The following is a 21,684-nucleotide window of genomic DNA, read 5'->3' as shown; positions in this document are numbered from 1 at the left end:
TGGTGGTTAAAAATTTCTTTGATTGTTTTCTGAAGACAAGTAAACATCCTGCCATTTTCACAAGTCTTCTGCCATATTGCAGAATCTTTGCTCTTTGGAAAGAGAAGTGCAAATAACTTGGGCACGTGTGTGTACTTGCAACACACATTCATGCTCATATTCTCATATATGCATATTTACAAACACACATAATCTTCAACACATAGTTACACTTACATTCATAGCATACATTTTTATTCACACATATTCACATACTCATACACACATCCACACACACATTTGTGCACACGCACATATGATCATGCAACTCATTCCCATAAATTTTCACACACATTAACAACATTCACACATTCTTTCACATACACATGCAAGGCTTGCTGCCTTTGTTCTTTCGATTTGTTGGTGTTGCCCTGAGCTGCTGGGTGGGATTGGGTTTTGATTAGGCTGTGGCTGCAAACTGAGCTGGTGATGAGTAGAGGAAGAGCCAAGTGTCCAATGTGGGAGTAGAGAGAGACAATAGAGAAGCGGAACCTAGCTGGGAGCGTTACTTTACTTTCAAACTGGCCAGAGCTCCTCTAAATCTTCTCTAATGTCAGGAGCTGACTGCAGCTTCTCAGGCCCTTTGGACTCTTCACTCAGCCACCCCGAGTCCCAGACTTCCTCCCAGAAGCTGGAAGGTCTGCTGATCCCACTGGAGAATGGGGAACTGGGAACCAGAGCGTTAAATAGCTTCCTCACCTCACAGAAGTAGGTGTTCAGATTTAGAATTCAGTCCGGTTCCAAGTGTTTTCAAGGATGGTAAATGTGCATTTGGATGTGGAACAGGGTCAAGCAATCTGAAACCTGTGATTCTTATACCATTGCGCTTTCAAAAAGGACATTTTTCAAAGACCCCTTTTTGTCTAAGAAAAAGCAAAGAGAAACCAGAGAGATCAGAGTGATAAGGGAGGCCCCATATCCTTTGTCCCAACTTCACAATGAACCCCTTGACTAAGAGATCTCTGTTACCTAATTTGCAAGTCAGTGTGTGAGTTTGGAAGCGATCAGGTGAGCTGCCCTTATTTCTGAGAGCACAAACATTCCAGCTTAAGTTTCACATGCCTTTGGCCCCTGCTCTCAAATCACAGCACAGGGAGAGGCCAAAGGTATGTAGGCCTGGAGCAGCAAGCAGTGCCCAGAGATCAGCAGGCATCCAAACCCCAGCTGACAGAGCAGGAGTTGAGCCCGCCCAGAAAGGGGGAAGAACCATGTTAACAGGTCCTGTATCCAACTGGAATAAACACAGAATCCAGATCCCCAGGCCCTCTCTGTTGTGCTCTGTATTCCTCCTCTTCTCAGGTTCTGATGAAAAAAGGAAACTTTCTCTGCACAGATCTTTTGAAAACAATCCACATCTTCAGTTTCTGATACAGACCCTGCTGTCATCCACACTAAAGAAAAAAGCTATGAGGCAAAGTCAAATGACCACATACCCCAACTAGGCAATGGCTGAACCCTGACAACTTCTTGGCCTCTGCAGGCTGGACATTAACCTTCAAGGAAGCAGGAGCCACTGGCAAGCTCTGGGCTTGCACATGGGTGGGTGCAAGGGACCCTCTGAGGGACCCTCCTCTTCCCTTCTTGGAAACCTGCTCCCATGCAAACTGTGTGTCCAGATTGGGCTCTGAGTCTGTCTCTGGAACTCAGTGCTCTTCCTGCAGAGTGTATGCAGGAGGCCCCCTCACACTCCCTTCAGTTCTTCCCACTATGGTTTGATTTTGTTCTTGAGCCACACTGGACTACTAACTCTCCCAGGTTACTTTTTCCTGTACTTATTCTGTGCTCAGGGGTAAATCCTGGATAGGGTTGGGGACCCTCTCAGGTGCTGGGGAATGAACCTGGCTCAGCTGCATGTAAGGCAAGCGGTACTATATGATAGTACCCACTGTATTATCATATCTCTGATATCATAACTCCCACCCCTCTCTTTCACACACATAATTGGTACACAATTCCAGGACGTGTTTATACCTAAATTCTCAAGGATGCAGTTGTTTGCCCAGCATCATGTGACATAATAGAGTACTAGAGTTGGAAAGCCTCACTGTTGGCAGCAGAGGATTCCAAATCTGTGTGCCTGAAAGAAATAAAGTTAAAAAAAAAAAAAAAAAAGCCCCTGAAACTTTGTTTCTCTCGGTGACCGCCTGGAAAAGCTCAAGCTTATCATGAGATGGTTGCACTCTCCTCCCACAGGAGAGGAATGCTTGAGAGCTAAAAGTATCCACTGTTGACTGATGCCCCAAGAGGGTCTGCCCTTTCTTGTCTCCCCGGAGTTAAGTGGTGCTGTTCTGAAGCTGAGCCAACTCCTCGATTCAGATAGCTTTGTACCAGGCAGTAGGGACAATGGGCAGCCCAAAGAGATGGGAGACTGGTGACAGGCCGTGCTGGGACTTGTGCAGAGAATCCTGGGCAAGTTCTCAGGATTGGATGGACAAAGCCTAGTGTGGATCAGCCCACTTACTGAAATGGGAAGAGAAGATGGGCTGCCAGATACATTTTAAAGATGTGGAGACTGAGGCTTAGAGAAATGAGGTAACCTGACCAGAGACAACCTAGCTGCTGAGGCTGGGGTTCTAGTCCCAGCAGTCCCAACTGGACACCCATGCTCTTGGCCATTGTCTCCTGTGCTGGCATATGACATAGTCCCCAAGAGAACAGGGAAACAAGTTACTGGCTAGTTGTTTTTCACTCTCCTTTCCTTTGGAGCTCTGAAGTTCTTTTCATCATAATTTTTTTAAGAAAAAAGAAGGAAACTACCAATACATAAAATTTGAATTTAAATAATTATTTTATATGAGATGTTGGGAAGAAAGAAGAAATTTTTTTTAGCAACATCTAGCTATTCTCAGAGTTTACTACTGGCTCTGCACTCAAGGATCATGCTTGGAGGATCCAATGTGGTTCTGGGGATCAAGCTGAGACCCGCCACATGTAAGATAAGCAAATACCTTTCCCAATATACCATCATCTCTCCAACACTCAAAAAGATTTTAAAATGTGTCTTAGAAATGGAATCAAATGTTTGCAGGAGGAAAGATAACAAAGATCATTTCAACCTCAGAGAGAAACTTCAGTCTAAAACTTAATTTTTGAAATCAGTCCCTGGGAATCTGTTATATATTCTAACCAACAACATCAATGAATAGGGCCTCATGAGATTAAAATGATGTTGAGTGTAGAGAAACAGCCCTTGAGGATGGTGGTATGATGGTAATAACATTGACAGCAATAACAATAACCACAGAGTAATAATAATATCAACAAGGGGTGCAGCAGTAGGGAGTTTGCCTTGCACACGGCTGATCCAGGATGGACCTCGGTTCGATCCTTGGAATCCCATATGATCCCCCAATCCAGGAGTGATTTCTGAGTGCATAGCTAAGAGTAACCCCTGAGCATCACCGGGTGTGGCCCCAAAACCAAAAATAATAATGATAATAATGATAATAATAAAATAGCAACACTAGGGTCTAATCTCTGTCAGTGTCTTCTTACATACCAAGCATGATGCTCTGTGTTTTGGGGACAATGTCTCATTAAATCTCGATGAGGATCCTTTGAAAATGAGCTTCAGCTCTTAGGTAGGATTAAGATTCTTCTCTCAGGGCCGGAGAGATAGCATGGAGGTAAGGTGTTTGCCTTGCATGCAGAAGGACGGTGGTTCTAATCCCGGCATCCCATATGGCCCCCTGCAGCCTGCCAGGAGAGATTTCTGAGCGTAGAGCCAGGAGTAACCCCTGAGTGCTGCCGGGTGTGACCCAAAAAACAAAAAAAAAAAGACTCTTCTCTCTAGCCATTTATTTTCCTTTACCAGGATTTGTACCCAGGATCTCACACACATTCTTGAGCCCCACCCCTGACCCAGGGTAAATATCCTCTCAGATAAGGAAGTAATGCCCAGAATCACACAGTTGGTGCGTAGCTTAGGCTAGGTGCAGGCTGACCAGCTTCTCTTAGCCTGCATGTGCCCAGAGCTGTGAGAACAGGAGCTGTGAAATGTTGAAAGAAATAATGGAGGAGAAAAACCTAGAATTGGGGTCAGGAAAATGGCCCAAAGGAGTGCAGGCCTTGCATGTGTGAGCCCTGGGTCCCATCCCCAGCATATGGTCTCCCCAAGCATTGCTCAGAGTGACCCCTGAGAACTACACTGAGAGTACTTCCTGAACAGTCAGACTAAAGGAAAGGAGAAAAATATCGTTTTAAAAGGGAAAGAAAACTTAAAACTCTCTGATCTCAGAGTGGGAAGGATGCTGAGTCCTTTGGGCTCTCTCCCTTCCCTGCATACACATGGTGGGGCAGGTCCAGAAGCTCTGAAACAGAAAGATTACCAGAAAGATTTATTCCTCTGTCTTGCTCTGGGTGTCTCATCTGCTCCTCACAGAAACCTACAATGTCACTAAGGTCATTGGCATCTTTGTGGTAAAAACCTGGGGCTGCCTGTCCACACTTTATGGCATTACCCCAGACACCACCAAATCATCAACCTTCCCCCAACCCACCCCACTCATGACATAGAAGGATTCTGGCCCCAGGGGAGGCAGCCAAACTTGGTTCATGGCGCTGTGGCTCTCCCTGTAAAGCAAACCGGCAGAATCACAAGCCTGGGACAGAAGTAAACAGTTTAAATGGAAAGAAATAAATCTCTGCTCTAAAAATAGGCCACATCCTTAGAAACACTGCAGCCCGCACAGAGCCAAGGACGGCCTGGCGGGGTGAGAGTGAGAGAGGCCCGATGGCCCCAGCCCCTGTCATCCAGCTCCCTCTCCAGCCCCCTCTTTCCCCAAATATCTCTTCTGCTGACTGGGGTGCTTCTGGGACTTATAACTATTCACCCCTTGATTGGAAATCCTCCCATTTTTCTAGGCCCACTCTCCCATTCCTCTATTAGCTTGGTTTCTGACTCCCTTAACTGAAGACACTCAGCACTTTCCTTTTTGGTTTTGACCTTTGTAATAGGAGACGTGTTAAACATATAGGAAAGCTTAGTTTATTCTTATGTTTCCATCATCCAAGTTCCACAGCACCAAAGATTTGCCTTACTAAGTTCAGCTCATCCTTAAAAAGAAAAATCAAGATAAAATATAACCTCCATCCACCCCCAAAGACTCCCCCCCCACACACACACCACCACCACCACCACCTACACACACTCTCTCCCATTCTGCTGAATATGTTCTCCTCTTTTTCCTTGGAAAACAGCAAGCAATCATATCAGGAAGGTAGCAGATAAAAGAAGGAAGCTGAGCCTATTTTCCTGAGGCATGCATCACCTTTGTTTTATTTTTCCACTAATGTAAGGGACGTGGCTCTAAGTTTTCAGAGATGTCTTGGGGATTTGACTCTAAAAGTAAGAGAAAGAAAAGAAAAATCAGTAAGTTGGACTAAAGTGTACAAACTAGCTTTTGAGGGATGGCACAATAGCACAGTGGGTAGGACATTTGGCCTTGCAAGCTGCTGACCCAGGTTCAATCCTCAACATACCATATGGTTCCTTGAGCCTATCAGGAGTGATTCCTGAGCATAAATCCTGAACACAGCTGAGTGGGGGCCCCCCAAATAAAACAAAATAAAAACAAACAAAACAAAATAGCTCTATACAGCAAGAGAAAATATCATCTAAAGATCAGAAAGAACACAGCAGGAAAGGCACTTGCTTTGCACATAGCCCAGCCTGATCCCAGGTTCGATCCCCAGCATTGCCACAAGTGATTCCTGTGAAGAGCCAGGAGTAATACCTGAGTACTGCTGGAAGTGGCCATAAACTGAAATTTAGTATTCTAATGAAATTTTTCATTAGAAAAATGCAGAGAGAAGCAACAATGATCTCTGAGAAAGGCTGTTACAAAAGGACAACTAATGTCAGAAAAGATGTAAGGCACATGGCTCTGTTGGATGAACACTGTTTGGTGGGACTCTAAATCTGTGGAGCCACCACAAAAACCCTGATGAAGATCCTCTAGCAGTTGGAGGAGGGAATTCAGTAGGGTCCAATCATCTCACTGCTGGGTGTGCACCTGCAGAACAGGAAAACACTGATTTGATGAAAGATCTAGGTGCCCATGTTCACCATACCATTATTTCCCATAGCAGCAGCTGGAAAGAACTTGAGTGCCCACTGACAGGCGCCGCATCTGTCTGTACAATGGAATATGACTGAGCTATGAACAGCACAGGAAGGCTAAAGATTTGTGTTCAGTACAATAAGTCAGTAAAGGACAAATTTCACACTCTTTTCTCCGCTCCTACCTCCATTCCCATCTCCTCTCATCTCTACTCCCCTTCCATTTCCTTCCCTCCATCTCTCTTCTTTCCTTCCCTTTCCTACTTTTTTATACTCCCCTCTCTTCCACTTTCTCCCCCTCTTAGTCAACAAAAAGAGTCTAAGATAAGTCCTTAAGAAACTATGGATAAAAATTATATAAGAGCTTGCCAGATCTGGGAGATTTATCAGTGGAAGGGAAATTAGGAACAAGGTGAAGAATGAAGAGGCAGAGCAGGTTGCCAGAGGGCAGAGTTTGGAAAGATGAATGTGAGGGAAGAAAGAATGGAATGACCACAGAAGGCATAGCCTGAGCTCCAGCATGGCGGCAAGCACACATATGGTATGTGAGGAGGCCCAGAGTGAGTTTATCACGGGAGATGGACTGGTGAAAGATGTGAATGACTCACCAACAGTTCATGCTTGGGGACTCTTGGAAGGTGGGGCTAATGGGCATTAGGAAAACAGTGGGGGGAGTGGCTTAGCCCTATACACTTGTTAGTGAGGTCTGAATGCTATTGTGAAGGGGGAGTAGAGGGTGGAGATTAAGAGGACTGAGGTAGAGAGATCAGCCAAGAGGTTGCTCAGATAGCCCCAGAAAGAGCATGAAGCCTTGAACCAATCCAATGCCTAGGGGCACTGGGAAAGGAGGACAGTTACTTCTGAATCTTCAGCATCAGGCTCTGTTCAGCATTGCCCCAGAGAAACATACTCCCTCATTCTGCATTCATACATGTGTGCTATACTCCTCTTTTGGCATGGTGTTTGGGGGCCACTGCCCAAAATACCCCATGGGGTGCTGGGGATCTAACTCAGGGTACTCACATGCAAAGTCTTACTCCAGCCCTTTGAGCTCTCTCCCAGCCCTGTACTGTGCTTGTAATCCCCAGGAACACCCACCTCTCTTCCTAATCTCCTCTTCCCTAGGCTATGCTCCACCTGGTGTCTCTGGGACTCAGCTCAGAAGTGACCTGGCCTAGAAGCCCCAGCTTACCCTGCTCACACTGGGCCAGGCATCTCTCCTGCAGCTGTCAAGCAGGGTCACACATTCATGGTCTCTGCAGCCCATGGAAACATGGGATGTTTTTCCTGTATGAGCAGAAATGAAGGATTAATAGAAAGCTGAGCAAGTGATGTTGGCTCCACCACATGCCATACATGTGAGGCAGGGAGAAACGCTGTGGGCTTTAGGACCACAATGTGCTACCACAAACAATGACTGGGCTGGGGCCCACAGAGCACTTTGGATGGTGCTTTCAAAAGCTCTCAAGAGTTGTGTGAGGAAAATGGTATTTTACAGTGGTCCTCAAACTATGGCCCACGGGCCACATATTGTATTTGTATCTGTTTTGTTTCTTCATTGCAAAATAAGATTTATGCAGTGTGCATAAGAATTCGTTCATAAGTTTTGTTTTTACTATAGTCAGACCCTTCAATGGTCTGAGGGACAGTGAATTGGCCCCCTGTTTAAAAAGTTTGAGGACCCCTTGGTCAGGGCCAAAGAGCCAAAGAAAAGGCCTTAATCTTTCTTGAGAGAATTGGCCCCAGAGTGTGCATGTTGGCATGGGAGATGATGTCTTTGGAGAGGGATTTGTTGTTGTGTGTTGTTTTTTTTGTTTGTTTGTTTGCTTGTTTTGGAGCCATACCTGGTAATGCCTCCTGACTCTGCTATCAGAGATCACTCCTGGAAGTGCTCAGCAAACCATATAGGATGCTTGGACTGAACCCAGGTCAGCTGAGTGCAAGGCAAGTACCCTATCACTGCGTTATCTCTCCAGTACCAGGAGAGAGGTTTGGATCCTACTTGTCCCCTCTGTGATGGGGGCATAACAGATAGCCCTATTATCCCTGCCACACTCTCAGGGTAAGCCCCCCTGCATGTGAAAAGAAATTCCCTTGAAGTTCCACTGAGTGGTTTCTGGACTCTGTAGGTGGCCACCAGCAATGCAGAAGCAAATGTTCTTTTTTTTTTTTTTTTTAGAGCGCAGCAAGTGTTTTTGATTAGGGGTTGAGGACATGAGGTCAAGATGTCTTCACTAGCTTGACAGGAAGCTAGAAAAGAGAAGTCTTCAAGGCCTGTTAGTGGAAAAGGCCTTGGTTTAATTTGGTTTGGCGAGCCATAACTAGCGGTACTCAGATCTTATTTCTGGATTTGTTCTCAGACATAGCTCCCAGCTGTCCTTGGGGGACCACTTAGGATTCAACCCAGGATTGAACCTGGCTTGGCTTTGTGTAAGGCAAATGCCCTATCCAATGTACTATTGCTCTGGTCCTGAAAAAGCCTGCTTTGGTTGCTTATCTTGCTTAAGGTAATCTCTGAAGAAGGGTGTCTGCCATAAATGCAGGTAGGAGAGAGAACCGGGGGAGAACAGGAAGCAAACTGGGATACTGGTGGCAGGAAATGTGTGCTGGTGAAGAGTGGAGTTGAGCATTATATGACTGAAACTCAGTGATAAACAATTTTGTAACTGCATCTTATGGTGATTCAATAAAAAATTATTTTTTATAAAAGGGGTAATCTCTGGGTGAGCAATCATCAGCTGCAGCTTTAAACAGGGTGGGGTGAGCATCTCAGACCCACTGAAGTCCTCAGTCCTTTGACAAAGGACAGGGGAGAATTCTGATAAATCTTGAGTAGTCAAGTAATTGAAGTTTCACCCATACCCCAGGATAGTAAGACCCTACTCCCCTGGCCTCACTCTCTCTAACTGAACTGAGATGAGTTTGACAAAGAGGCAACTTCTGGGCTTCAGATGTGGGGAGAAAAGCCTAATTCTTCTGAGGATCTAATCTGGTTGCCTGCTGGGATGTTCCTTAGGGATTGATTGCAGTGGGGTGTGAAGGCAACTTTCCCTGCTCTTGCCAGTCCTGTGGCTTGCACACTGCAGATATATAACCTCGGGTCAGGTTCCTGTGGCCCTGGCAGCTTCCCTCTCTGGGAAGGAGGTTGTTCAACAATTGGCCTCATCCAAGAAGTGCCGTGTGGTGCCCTCATGGGCAGAAATCCAGGGCTCCTGGTGGCCTAGAGTTCACTGTTTATCCCCTGAATCACAAATGTAACGTAGCTAATTTACTGAGGATGTGTGAGCAAGTTCGTTTGATTGTTTGTCCCCAAAACTGAATTATGCACTGTATCAAGGCCATATAACCCCAGGCTTCCCAGCAGTGTGACTCAAGCTGCAGAACATTGGGGAAGTGACTTCAGTCTTTTTTATTTTATTTTATATTTTTGTATATAGTCACCATGAAATTATGAAGTTATTTATGATTGCGTTTCAGGCACACAGTATTTCAACACCAATCCATTTCCCAGTGTCCGCTTCCCTCCAATAATTCTGCCCTCACCCTATTTGTCTCCTACCAGTCTGCTTCTACAAGAGGTTTATTTTTAAAAATATATATTGTATTTGTGCTGTGGTTTACAGTACTATTACAGATAGGGCTTCATACGTAACACTTTACCACCTTTTAGCTCCTCCAGGTTGAGCTCTTCCTTCAAACATATATGTTGCCCCTTCCCTGTCCTATACCCCAGTCCCTTCAAGTAATATATTTCCTACTGAATATCAGTTCTCATGATCTTTGTTTTCATTGTCTTCAGATTTTCATCATTATACCATTATGTTTCTTTATATCCCATATATAAAAGAGGTCATTCTGTGTAAATCTCTCTCCCTCTGACTAACTTAACTCAGAATGATACTCTCCAAGTCCCTCCACATATCAGCAAATTGACTTTATCTTTTCTTATGATCAAATAGTATTATACTGTGTATATGTACCATAGTTTTTTTATTCAGTTACCTATGTTTCAGTGTCCCCAACTAAAAAAGAAAGCATTGCCTCAGACAACACCACCCCACTCCGAGATTTTGTAGGTCTGAACTACCAGAATTCTGTGGTCTTTTCAATGCACTGTAGGTGAACACACATAAAGATACACACACACCCAAACCTTGTATATAATTTGTGTGGGTACTTGTGTTGTTCTGTATGCACATCTGAACAAGTCCACCATGGTTCGAGTGGGGATGGCATCTCACATAGCCGAACTATCTATAGCAATGATAGCTATGCAGATATTTGATCTTCAGTCCAGCTGGCACCTGTCTGCAGGCTATTAGAGTTTCTGACAACCCAGTTAAGGTACTGTCAAAGTTTCCATGGTCCTTTGGACAACTGGACTGCAAAGTTGATATAGAACTTAAACAACTTGTCATGGTATGCATACACATTTTTGTTTTACTGCAATTTAAGAGGAAGTCATCATTTAACAGTGAACAGCAAGCTCCTAGGAAGAGGAAGTAGATTTTTTATTCATATTCGTCTATAATTTTTTCCAAGAACAACACCATTTTAATGTATTTTAAAGTTTAAGTTGCCTCTAAATCTTCTTCTTTTCCCCTAATATTCCCTTCTTTCTCTATCTAGAGCTTAAGAGACACAAAGCCAATCATTTTGGTTCAAAATTGAGATACCAGAATTGTTCATATTAGAGTTATTTCTGACATACAATATTCTAACACCATTCTCACCAACAATTTCACCTTCCCTCCAACAGTATTCCCAGGTTACCTACCACCCCACAGCCTGCTCTCTTGACAGGTATATAACAAATTTCTCTTATATTACTTAGTCCAATTAAAACTACAAGAAATGGCAAACTGAATTTTCAGAAAATAAATCAATAAAAGCCTATTTGCGATGATTAATTCCTGTAGATATATAATATAAACAATATATATAATATATATACATATTGGTTTTTGGGTCACACCCGGCTGCTCTCAGGAGTTACTCCTGGCTTTGTGCTCAGAAGTCACTCCTGGCAGGCTTGGGGGACCATATGGGATGCCGGGATTCAAACTGGGGTCTGTCCTGTGTTGGCCGCATGCAAGGCAAATGCCTTACTGTTGTGCTATCACTCCGGCTCTAATTCCTGTATATTTTTAAACTTTTTGTAATCTAGTAGAATACAACCATTTGCTCCATTAGTAAATGTTTTATTCAGTGGCTCATGTTGGGAAGTTTGTCCTGTTTTTAGAGAATTTCTTTTAATTCTTGCAGAACCAGTCTCAAGTTTATAAATTTCATAAGCTGTTACCCATCCATGAAACTCTGACTAGTTCCTTCAAATCTGAATGATAGCCTACTGGATATAGTATTCATGGTGAGGTGTTCATCTTATTGAGTTTTTGTACTACATATTTCCATATTCTTTAGCTTGTAGAAACTTATTTGCTAGATCTGCTATACATCTAATAGGCTTTCCTTTGTATGAAAGTTCCTTTTTTTGATCTTGCTGCTTTCAATATTGTGTCTATCTTTGGCTTTTATCATTTTGCATATAATGTGTCTTGGAGTTTTCCTAATTAGGTCTATTTTTACTGGGATTTCAGTGTCTATAATCCTCAGCTATGAGAAGTTCTTATCAATGATTTTTTAGCTATTGTTTCTTCATTATATTGGCCTTCCTGTTCTTCAGGAACTGTGATGAATCATATTGTTCCTCTTAAGCATTTTATAGTTCACTGATATTTTGTTAATTAGTTTTCAGAGTATTTTCACTTTCTGCCATTTTCTAGCTGTTTCCTCCTCATCTTGAAGCTCCTTGATCTTCTGCTTAGTTTCTATTATTCTACTATTCAGAGCTTCTATGTTCTTATTTCTGTCACTCTGACTATAGTAACTTTTCATTTTTACTCTCATACTTTCTTGTGCTTTGCTATCTGCTATTATTTCTGTAAACTCATTGAACATCCTCATCAAAATGACACTGAAAACCCTGTCTGTCTATCTACTGGAGTTGTTTATGTCTTCAGTGATATAATTTTCACTCACTGAGCATGGTGGTTTTTTGTGTGTTTTCCCCATTGATTTTCTAGTGTTCCTGCTGTGCTATAAGTGAGCCTGTAGTTAGACCCATTAAGAAATGCTGAGGAATTAAGCTGCAGATTGTTCTGTCTTTTCTAACCATCTTCACAAAATGACAGGAAGAATAACTGAGCAGCATGTACTTTGTTGAATAGATCTTTTGTGTGATTGCTTCCTCTGTCACATGCTTCAGGAACTGTGGTGTGGACCCTTAAAATGGTACAGTTTGAGTGTGTGAACAATTTCTACCCACCTGGTAGGGAGGGGCTCTGCATCCTGGTCTACAATAGGCCTAGTGATGTCAGCCAGAGGCAAGTTCACCTGGAATGGAGGAGCAGAGAGCAGAAGATTAACAAGGAATTGTGTGGGACCTTAATATATTGCAGGTTGGGTGTGGAAGCTGCTGAGATCTTCCAGTAGAGAAGGACTCAGCCTTCTGGTCTGTTTCAGAATAGTCCCAGTGATGTCAATCAGAGGCAAGCATCACCTTAGAATTCAGGGGTCAGGGGTCTCAAACTCAATTTACACAGGAGGCAAAGTCAGGGTGATCCTTGAGTGCAAAGTCAGTAGTAAGCCTTGAACATTGGGGTGTGTGACCCAAACAACTAAAACAAAACAAAACAAAAAAGATTCCTCTAGGGCAGGGCAACAAAATGTTGTACGGCGGGCTGCAAACAGCCTGCAGGCCTCGAGTTTGAGACCCCCGCAAGATAGAGGAGCAGCAAGCAGAAATCAAAATGTCTGAATATCTTAACTTTTGCTACATCAAACCTGGTGTAGACATTAAGTGCAGATACATTTTACATTTCCCCCCCAAATTGTTTTATTTAATATTTGGAATGTAACTTAATATTTTAAAAAATCAAGATATTTTAGGGTTGGATAGTTAGTACAGTGGGTAAGACACTTGCCATGCATGTGACAGATCTCAGTTCGAATCCCTGCACTACATATGATTCACAGAGCACCACCAGGAGTGATACCTGAGCACAGAGCCAGGAGTAAACCCTGAGCATTGCTGGGTGTGACTCCAAAACTCTCCCCAAACTGATTAAAACTAAAAGAATACATTATACTTCACACATGTTATAATCAAGTTTTATTTTTCTTGCATTTTACTCTATTTTCACTTTTTTCCCATCTCCCCGATTCCACCAGAGATTTTTATGTGCTCATGACCCAGCTTAGTACACTGCGTAGACAAATACTGCTCATGATGATGGTTGAAAACAAAAAACAAAGGGCCAGAGAGATAATATAGTGGGTGTGGCATTTGCCGTGTATATGGTTGACTTGTGTTCTATCCCTGGCACCATATATGGTCCTCTGAACCAGACCAATAGTGACCCCTGATCATAGAATCAGAAAGAAGCCTGGAGCACAGCTAGGAGTGACCCCAAAACCAAAACAATTAATTAAAGGGCATAGATTCATGTAAGAGTGATAGTCCAGTGGCTAGATAATTTGTTTTACACATGTTTGACCCAAGTTCAATCCCCAGAACCATATATGGTTTCTGAAGCACCTTTAGGATTTATCTATGGGTGCAGTTCCAGAAATAATTTCTGAGCACATTCAGATATGGCCCTAAAACAAAATAAATGGGTATAAAGGAATGGCATATATAAGTTAACATAAACATATTTTTGTAACTTCCTCCTAGATAATGCCATTTTGAGATATAATTAACTCATAAAATCTGTTTGAAACACACAAATCAATATTATTTAATGTGTTCATCATTGTGCAACCATCATCACAATTTCAGAAATTTTTAGAACATTTCCATCACCTCAAGCAAGAACTCATAGCTGCTTGTTGTCATTCCCCATTTCTGCATCCTCCACAGACCTAAGCAGTCACTCATCTTTTTGTTTTGTAGATATTTTATGTAAGTGATGTCAGATACTATGTAAGTCTTTAATGATGGGATTCTTCATGGAGCAATATGTCTTCAAGGTTTTAGTTATGTTGTAGTATGTATCCATACTTCATTTATTTTGGTGGCTAAGTAATATTACATTGTCCAGATACGCCACATTTTATGGATCCATCTATCTGATGGACATTTGGGCTGTTTCTGATTCTTATATGTTATGAATAACACTACTAGGAATGTTTCTGCATGTATTTCATGTGGGCAGCTGTTTTCATTTTTTCTTGTATACCTCTCTAGGAGTGGAGCTGCTGCACCGTATGATAACAGTGTTTAAGTTTTTAGGAAAATACCAGATTGTTTACAAGAAGGCTGCCCCATTTTCATTCCCACCACAATGTCTGAGTTGCAGTTTCTTCATGTTCTTGTCATCAACACTTGTTTTTCTCTGTCTCTTACTATAATTGCCCAAGAGGCTGAGATTTAGTGCTCTTTCAGGTTTGAATTGTGTTTCTCTGGTGGCTTCTTTTCCACGTCCTTATCAGCCATTTTTATATCTTTTTACAAGGGATGTATATTTGAACGCTTTGAATTTACAACTGGGCCATTTATCTTTTTTTTTTTTTGGTTTTTGGGCCATACCCAGTGATGCTCAGGGGTTACTCCTGGCTATGTACTCAGAAATCGCTCTTGGCTTGGGGGAACCATATGGGATGCCAGAGGATTGAACCACAGTCCATCCTAGGTCAGACACGTGCAAAGCAAACACCTTACTGTGTTTAGCTGTGCCATTGCTCCGACCCCATGGGTCATTTATCTTATTCCGTGTAAGAGACCTTAGTATATTATGGAAACTAGATCCTAATCAGATATCATAGTTGCCAAATAAACTCCCATCTGTAGAATGTCCATTCATTTTCTTGTTTTATATATATTTTTTGGGTTTTTTGGTGTCATATCTAAGATTTATACCTATGTTTTCTTCTCAAAGATTTATAGTTTTAGTTCTTTTTTTTTTATAGTTTTAGTTCTAACAGAGGTCTTTGACCCACTTGAAATGAATTTTTATATGCCACATGAGGTCAGCTGATATTTTGGAAAAGAAATTTAAATGGTAAATAAAAGTATGTAACTATTTGGGGCTTTAATTAAAAAGCATTTAATATTACATTAAATGTACAATTTAGTGAGAAAAAATGTTAATTCCTAATAAAGCCCATGATATTTGCTCTAAATTAGTATTTTCCCCCTCCTACCCCCAGTCCTTTTTAAAAAAAAAAAAAAAAAAAAAAAAAAAAAACAACCTAGTATTTTTGAGGCAACTGAAAACATCTTTAGTCTGGAGTCAGGACGATGAATCAAAATGTTGGAGCACATGTTTTGCATATGAAAGCCCCAGATTTGATCTCCAGAACTTAATATGATATCTTGAGCACTGAGCTAGGAGAAATCTCTAAGTATCACCAATTGTGAACCCAAATCAGTAACAAAAAAGTCTTTATTTTATGATAATGATAGATGTTTGCTTGTTTAATAGATGTTTGTTTGTTTATTTAATAATATCTTTATTTAAGCACCATGATTACAAGCATGTTTGTAGTTGGGTTTCAGTCATAAAAAGAACACCCCCCTTCACCAGTGCAACGTTCCCATCACCAATATGCACATCTCCCTCTCCTCCCATAACCCCCCCTGCCAGAATTCGAGACAGGCATTCTTCTCTCACTCATTACCATTGTCATGATAGTTGTTAGTGTAGTTATTTTTTAGCTGCACTCATCACTTTTTGTGGTAAGCTTCATGTCATGGGTCAGTCCTCTCCAGCCTTCATCTCTACTTGTGTTCTGGGGTATTATTACAATAATGTCTTTTATTTTTCTTAAAATCTCACAGATGAGTGAGACTAACTTTTGTTTATTCTCTCTGACTTATTTCACTCAGCATAATAGTTTCTATGTCCATCCATGTATAGGAAAATGTCATGACCTTTATTTTTCCTGATGGCTACATAGTATTCCACGTGTGTGGATTGATGTTGATGTGGATATTTAACTCAATCAGAGGTAATTGTGTGTGCCCCCCCCCCTCCAGAGGGGCATGTGACAAAGTTTGTTGTTGCTGCTATTTACTTATATCTCAGCAATGGCCTACTATCAAAATGTAGCTGACCATATGTGGACACATTTTTGGTTGTTACAGCTGGTGAGGGTACTCCTGGTACCATTGGAGAAAGGACAGATGTTCTTAAATGGTCTACAATGTGTAGCTTTCCAAAGAAAGGGATTATTCAGTAGCAAGTTTCACTGTTTCAACTTCACTAAAACTTAGCTTGAGACATCCATGAGGTTGTAATGGAGAGAGGGGCAAAGTCTTTTGCAAACTCACATCACTTTACAAAAATTTGCAATGAGGTGTTACTCTGCAGATTGAAGCACAGGCTTTGCATGCAGGAGGCCCAGGTTCGATCTCTGGCTCCACATAATCTCCTGAGTAACCCCAGGGAAGTGGTTCCTGAGCACCAATAGGTGTGGCTTCCAAACAAAATCTCAGAAAGGTTTTATCTTAACTAAACTAGAGGTTTAGTTAACTCACAAGGTTAGCCTTGTGAGGGCCCCAAGCGATAGCAAAGCATGCCTGCCAGGAGTGACTTCTGAGTGCAGAGCCAGGCATAACTCCCGAGCACCACCAGGTGTGACCCCAAAACAAAATAAATAAATCAAGAAGCCTTGTGAGTGTGCAAGCCATTTGCTTCTCAGTTTACAGCTTCACTCTAAAGAAGTGAAATATGTCCCTGCATTATAAGCTATCAACACCCTTCACAGAGATCTACCTGGTCCTACCTCGTAGGAACTCATGGTTCACTCAGGAGTGAGTTCTGAGCGTAGAGCCAGGAGTAACCCCCTGATTGCTGCCAGGTGTAGACCCCAAAAACAAAATAAAACAAAAATAAGAGTGGGTGACCTGTCCAAGGTCCTAGAGTGAAATCCTTGTTACCTCTGAAGTCAGGGCTCAAGCCTGATAAGGGTTAACAGCAAGACACAGAATGTCACACAGAATTTGGATTACAGGTCATCGAAGCACAGTTGTCAACGTAGAAACCTTCAGGTGCTTGTCACTTGAGCCGCAGAAAGCTTCCAGCCACAAAAGAGAAAGAAGACCACACAGCTGGCCACAGGAGCCCCCCTTATCTGAAGAAAAAAAAAAAAAGCCCTCAGTGTCTAGCTCACATGTACGATCCTTATATCGGTGCACAGGGTCTCAGGCCACTGCTTTGAGAGCACTGAGGTGTCTGTGACTGCACTTTGCATTCCTGTTCCTTAACCCAGAATCACTCAAGACTTAATTTTTCCACTATTCATCTTCTCCAATTGTGCCCCTAAAGTCCAAATGTCTCTCAAGATGTGTAGCCTCAGATCACTTTCAGGTACAATGCACCACCCCCAGTCCCTATGCAAGGCCCCTGTTTCTTCCCCTGCCTCCCACCTACCCTTGCCCTTAGCTCCTGGAGTGAGATTCACTCTTTCACCTACTGCTGGCACAGTTACCTCTATGTGGGGATCAGACAGAGGTAGATCATCTTGCTGAAAAATACTAGACTGTCTCTAACAGGAGTACTTCTTCTCCTAGTGAGCCAGGCACCTTTTCAGTGCCCACCATCATCTTTTCTCTTGGAAATGATTCTCTGGAAAGGATTAGGAATGTGAGTGCTTGTGATTTGAGATAGGCATCTTTATAGAGCACAAACCTGAAAATGGTCTCCATCTCAGTTTAGCCAAATTGGGAATTGTGGCAAAAATTAAGTGAGTTCTATCACCTAAAAGTACCAGGGCAAAAGAACCAAGTAGGGCCGGAGAGATAGCAGAGGTAAGGCATTTGCCTTGCATGCAGAAGGATTGTGGTTCTAATTGCGGCATCCCATATGGTCCCCTGAGCCTGCCAGATGCAATTTCTGAGCATAGAGCCAGGAGTAACCCCTGAGTGCTGCCAGGTGTGACCCAAAAACCAAAACCAAAACAAAAACAAAAACAAAACCCAAAGAACCAGGTAGAGAACTCTAAGGTCTGAGCACATACTTTGAATTTGGAGGGCTGGGTTCAATTCCAAGTACCACATGGTCCCTTGACTACTGCTGAAAATTATTCTTAAGGGGCTGGAGTGATAGATAGCACAGTGGTAGAGCATTTGTCTTGCATTCAGCTAACCATGAGAGACCCTGGGTTTGATTCCTCAGCGCTTCCTTATGGTCCCCCAAGCCTAGGAGCAATTTCTGAGCACATAGACAGAAGTAACCCATGAGTGTCACCGGGTGTGACCCCCCCCCCAAAAAAAAGAAAATTATTCCCAATACTAATAGGTGTGGTCCCCACCCAAATAACTAAAAATATAGGAGGTGGAGACAACAATGACTAGCAGTGAAGATGGCTCTCCTTCCCCCCAGATCTTAAGAGAGACTTTGGTTTGGCTATTTCATCTGTCTTTTAAACTTTACAGGCACATCTTGCCTTGCTCTGGGCTTTGCTTCTCCCTGGAGGAAAAGTATATGCACCAGATGATCTGAAAGTACTTCTGCAGTTTTAAATGCCTCAGGATCAATAATATTCTGGGGCTGAGATAAAGCAAAGTGCTTGTGATCCCAATCCACCCTAATTAGGAATCTGCCTTCAAAGTAAACCCACACCTAGAAGCTTGCCCATGTTTGACAGAAGGAAAAAAACCCATGATTGGTTGATGTTATCTTTCTGATGAGACCATCTCTAGGGGCGACATTCAAAATATTAACAAGCCCTGCAGCATGGCCTATGCTGGGCGTCAGGAAAGCAGAAAACTGTCAGGCCTGTGCCCTGAAAGCAGGCCTGGTTGGCTGCATAGCTCTCCCAAGTCCACTCCATAGCTTGGTTCAAGGGTCAGCCTCCTGTAGCTTCATTCCAAACCTGCAACCCTCTAACCCCAACTTCCCTAAGGGCTTCCTCTCCCTGAACACTTTCTATGTCATGGAAGTAAATATACACATCAAATACTGCCTTCCTCTGAGTCATCACTTTGCAAATTACCCCTTGGAACTGCTCCTTTATGCTCATTAGCAACTCCTCACCTCTGTGCATCAAACACATAAATAGGCCAAAAAAGCACTAAAGCCTTACAAGATTCGACTCAGTTTAGCTTGGGTTGATTCATGAACTATGAGGCCCTTCTATTTCAAGGACGAGTTTCTGGAGAAATGCATGTTGTCAGTAGCTGACCACTCTCTCCTTTCTCTTTCTCTCTTTCTTTTGCTGTCTCTCCTGGCCCCTACAACCATCACTGTAGAATGCACTGCTGCCTGCAGGCCTGAGGCAGAAGGATCAGACCACCAAGGCACCCACGGGTCCCTTTAAAAGGGAGGAGCTCTTGGATCACTTGGAAAAGCAAGCAAAGGAGTTTAAGGACCGAGAAGATCTGGTCCCCTACACAGGGGAAAAGCGAGGTACTGAACTATGTTGTGCTTACGAATGCGCTTATGAATACCACCTGTGCATTGCTGAGTGCCAGCTGTCTGCTAGGTCCTGTGTCAGTCTAAATGTCACCGCGTCTCCTACTTCTCGTCTCTGCTTGGCCACAAAACACCAACCAAAATCAATGCATGACATAGGTTGAACGGGTTTTGGGGTAGTAAGCACCAGCGCCATTCAGACAAGCATTATTTTCCCCTTAATTACCTCTTGACTTGAGTGTTCTGATTATTATCCACAAATATACAGTCATTTTAAAAAGTGAGAGAGGGAACTATTAACTGAGACATGGTTATGAGGTTTATTCCACATATCCTATACAAGCCATGAATAAAACGTGCCCCAACCCTGAGGTCCCTGACCGTGCTTTTTCTGCAGAGTTCTTCTCTCTAGCAGCTGTACCTGTCCCTCCAAGTCTCTGTCCCAGTGTGCAGGCAGACAGGCCACTCCTTTCTCTATGCCTCCAGCAATCTTTCTGAGCTCCTGTATTTTCTACTGTCCTTTGACTATTACACTTGCCCCCATTGGCTCACCCTGAGCACCCAGTGGACTGGCCTCCTTTTGTTTCTCAATATTTCCTCTCCTCCATCCTCAGGACCCTCTGCCTGATCCCTAGTGGCTCCATGATGAGTCACTGTTGCTTTTTCTCAAATCTGAGTGTGACACCAGCTTAAACACACAGCCCAGATCTCTGTGTACTTGTATTGCAATAGGAGGGTTAAGATTGAGTACACTTTTTTGGGGGGTTTGGGTTTTTGGGTCATACCCGGCCAGCTCTCAGGGGTAGCTCCTGGCTCTACACTCAGAAGTCTCTCCTGGCAGGCTCGGGGATCATATAGGATGCTGGGATTCAAACCACTGTCCTTCTGCATGCAAGGCAAATACTTTACCTTCATGCTATCTCTCCGGCCCCAAGACTGAGTACACTTTTAAGTCCGGTGTACCTCACTGTTCATCTGTAAAGTGGGGGGGTGGCAATGTTCATTTTGTCCATCTCATGAGGTTGTGATGAGGACTGAGTGAAGATCTTTTTTTTTAAATATCTTTATTTAAACACCTTGATTACAAACATGATTGTAGTTGGGTTTCAGTCATGTAAAGAACACCCCCTTCACCAGTGCGACATTCCCATCACCAATGTCCCAAATCTCCCTCCTCTTCACCCCAGCCCTGCCTGTACTCTAGACAGGCTTTCCACTTCCCTCATTCATTCACATTGTTATGATAGTTCTCAATGTAGTTATTTCTCTATCTACACTCATCACTCTCTGTGGTGAGCTTCATGTTGTGAGCTAGACCTTCCAGCCCTCCTCTCTTTTGTCTCTGAAAATTATCACAAGAATGTCTTTTATTTTTCTTAAAACCCATAAATGAGTGAGACTATTCTGCGTCTATCTCTCTCCCTCTGACTTATTTCTTGAGTGAAGAACTTATCCAATGTGTCTGGTGCTAGTAACCATAGTTGTAAAAATTCTGCCATGATAGCTCCAGAGTGCTCAGGGATGCTTTCTCTTCTTTTAGAGAGGCCTTTCCAGACCACTCAATTTAGGACATGAGACTCACCTGAGTTATTCTCCATCTCAACCTGAGTATGTCACTTCAATATCAACTTCACACTTCACATGATTGCTCCTTTATCATTAGTCTCTCACTTGCCAGCTCCTGCTTTTGCCGTCACCTTACTTCCTCAGCACACACCGCCCTGACAGACAATGGTTTCAGGAGACATGCCCCCCCTGAAGAATAAATGAACTAAAAGTAAATAAACGGATGACAAATCTTGCCAGTGACTTCTTTAGAGTTTATCCAGGAGCACAAAAACCAGCTCTGATTTTTTCTTTGTTAGATCCCGGTTCCTCACAAAACCTAGCCTGAAGTAAGCATGCCCCTAAATCTGTTGAATGAAGTAGTCATGTAAATTTAATTCATTGGTTTGTTTGCTAGACTCATTTGTTCGGTTTGGTATTCTTCATTTCACCTTGCTCTTGAGAATGTGAGTGTGATGAGCCAGGGTCCATGCTGATGGCTTTTATCACTGTATCCTTAGGGTCCTACAGAAAGTAACGGCTTGATAAAGGATAAAATGAAAGATAAGCAGGGGCAGATATTGAAGAAAAGTTCTCTTGATACCCTGGAATCTGGAAATC

The 21,684-nt window shown here is 42.8% G+C and overlaps 1 protein-coding gene across 1 annotated transcript in view; it reads left to right on the top strand.

Annotated features, from left to right (window-relative positions):
• TMOD1 (tropomodulin 1) overlaps positions 1-21,684 on the top strand; it is a 59,129-nt gene that overhangs the window by 3,893 nt on the left and 33,552 nt on the right. Inside the window, exon 2 of the mRNA XM_049784164.1 lies at positions 19,356-19,512. Coding sequence (XP_049640121.1) covers positions 19,356-19,512 — 157 coding nt within the window. The remainder of the gene's footprint in view (positions 1-19,355; positions 19,513-21,684) is intronic.

This window comes from Suncus etruscus, chromosome 1, assembly GCF_024139225.1.
Source record: "Suncus etruscus isolate mSunEtr1 chromosome 1, mSunEtr1.pri.cur, whole genome shotgun sequence".
NCBI lineage: Eukaryota > Metazoa > Chordata > Mammalia > Eulipotyphla > Soricidae > Suncus > Suncus etruscus.
Note: the sequence above shows the minus strand (reverse complement) of the source record. Positions and strands in the feature narration are given on the sequence as shown.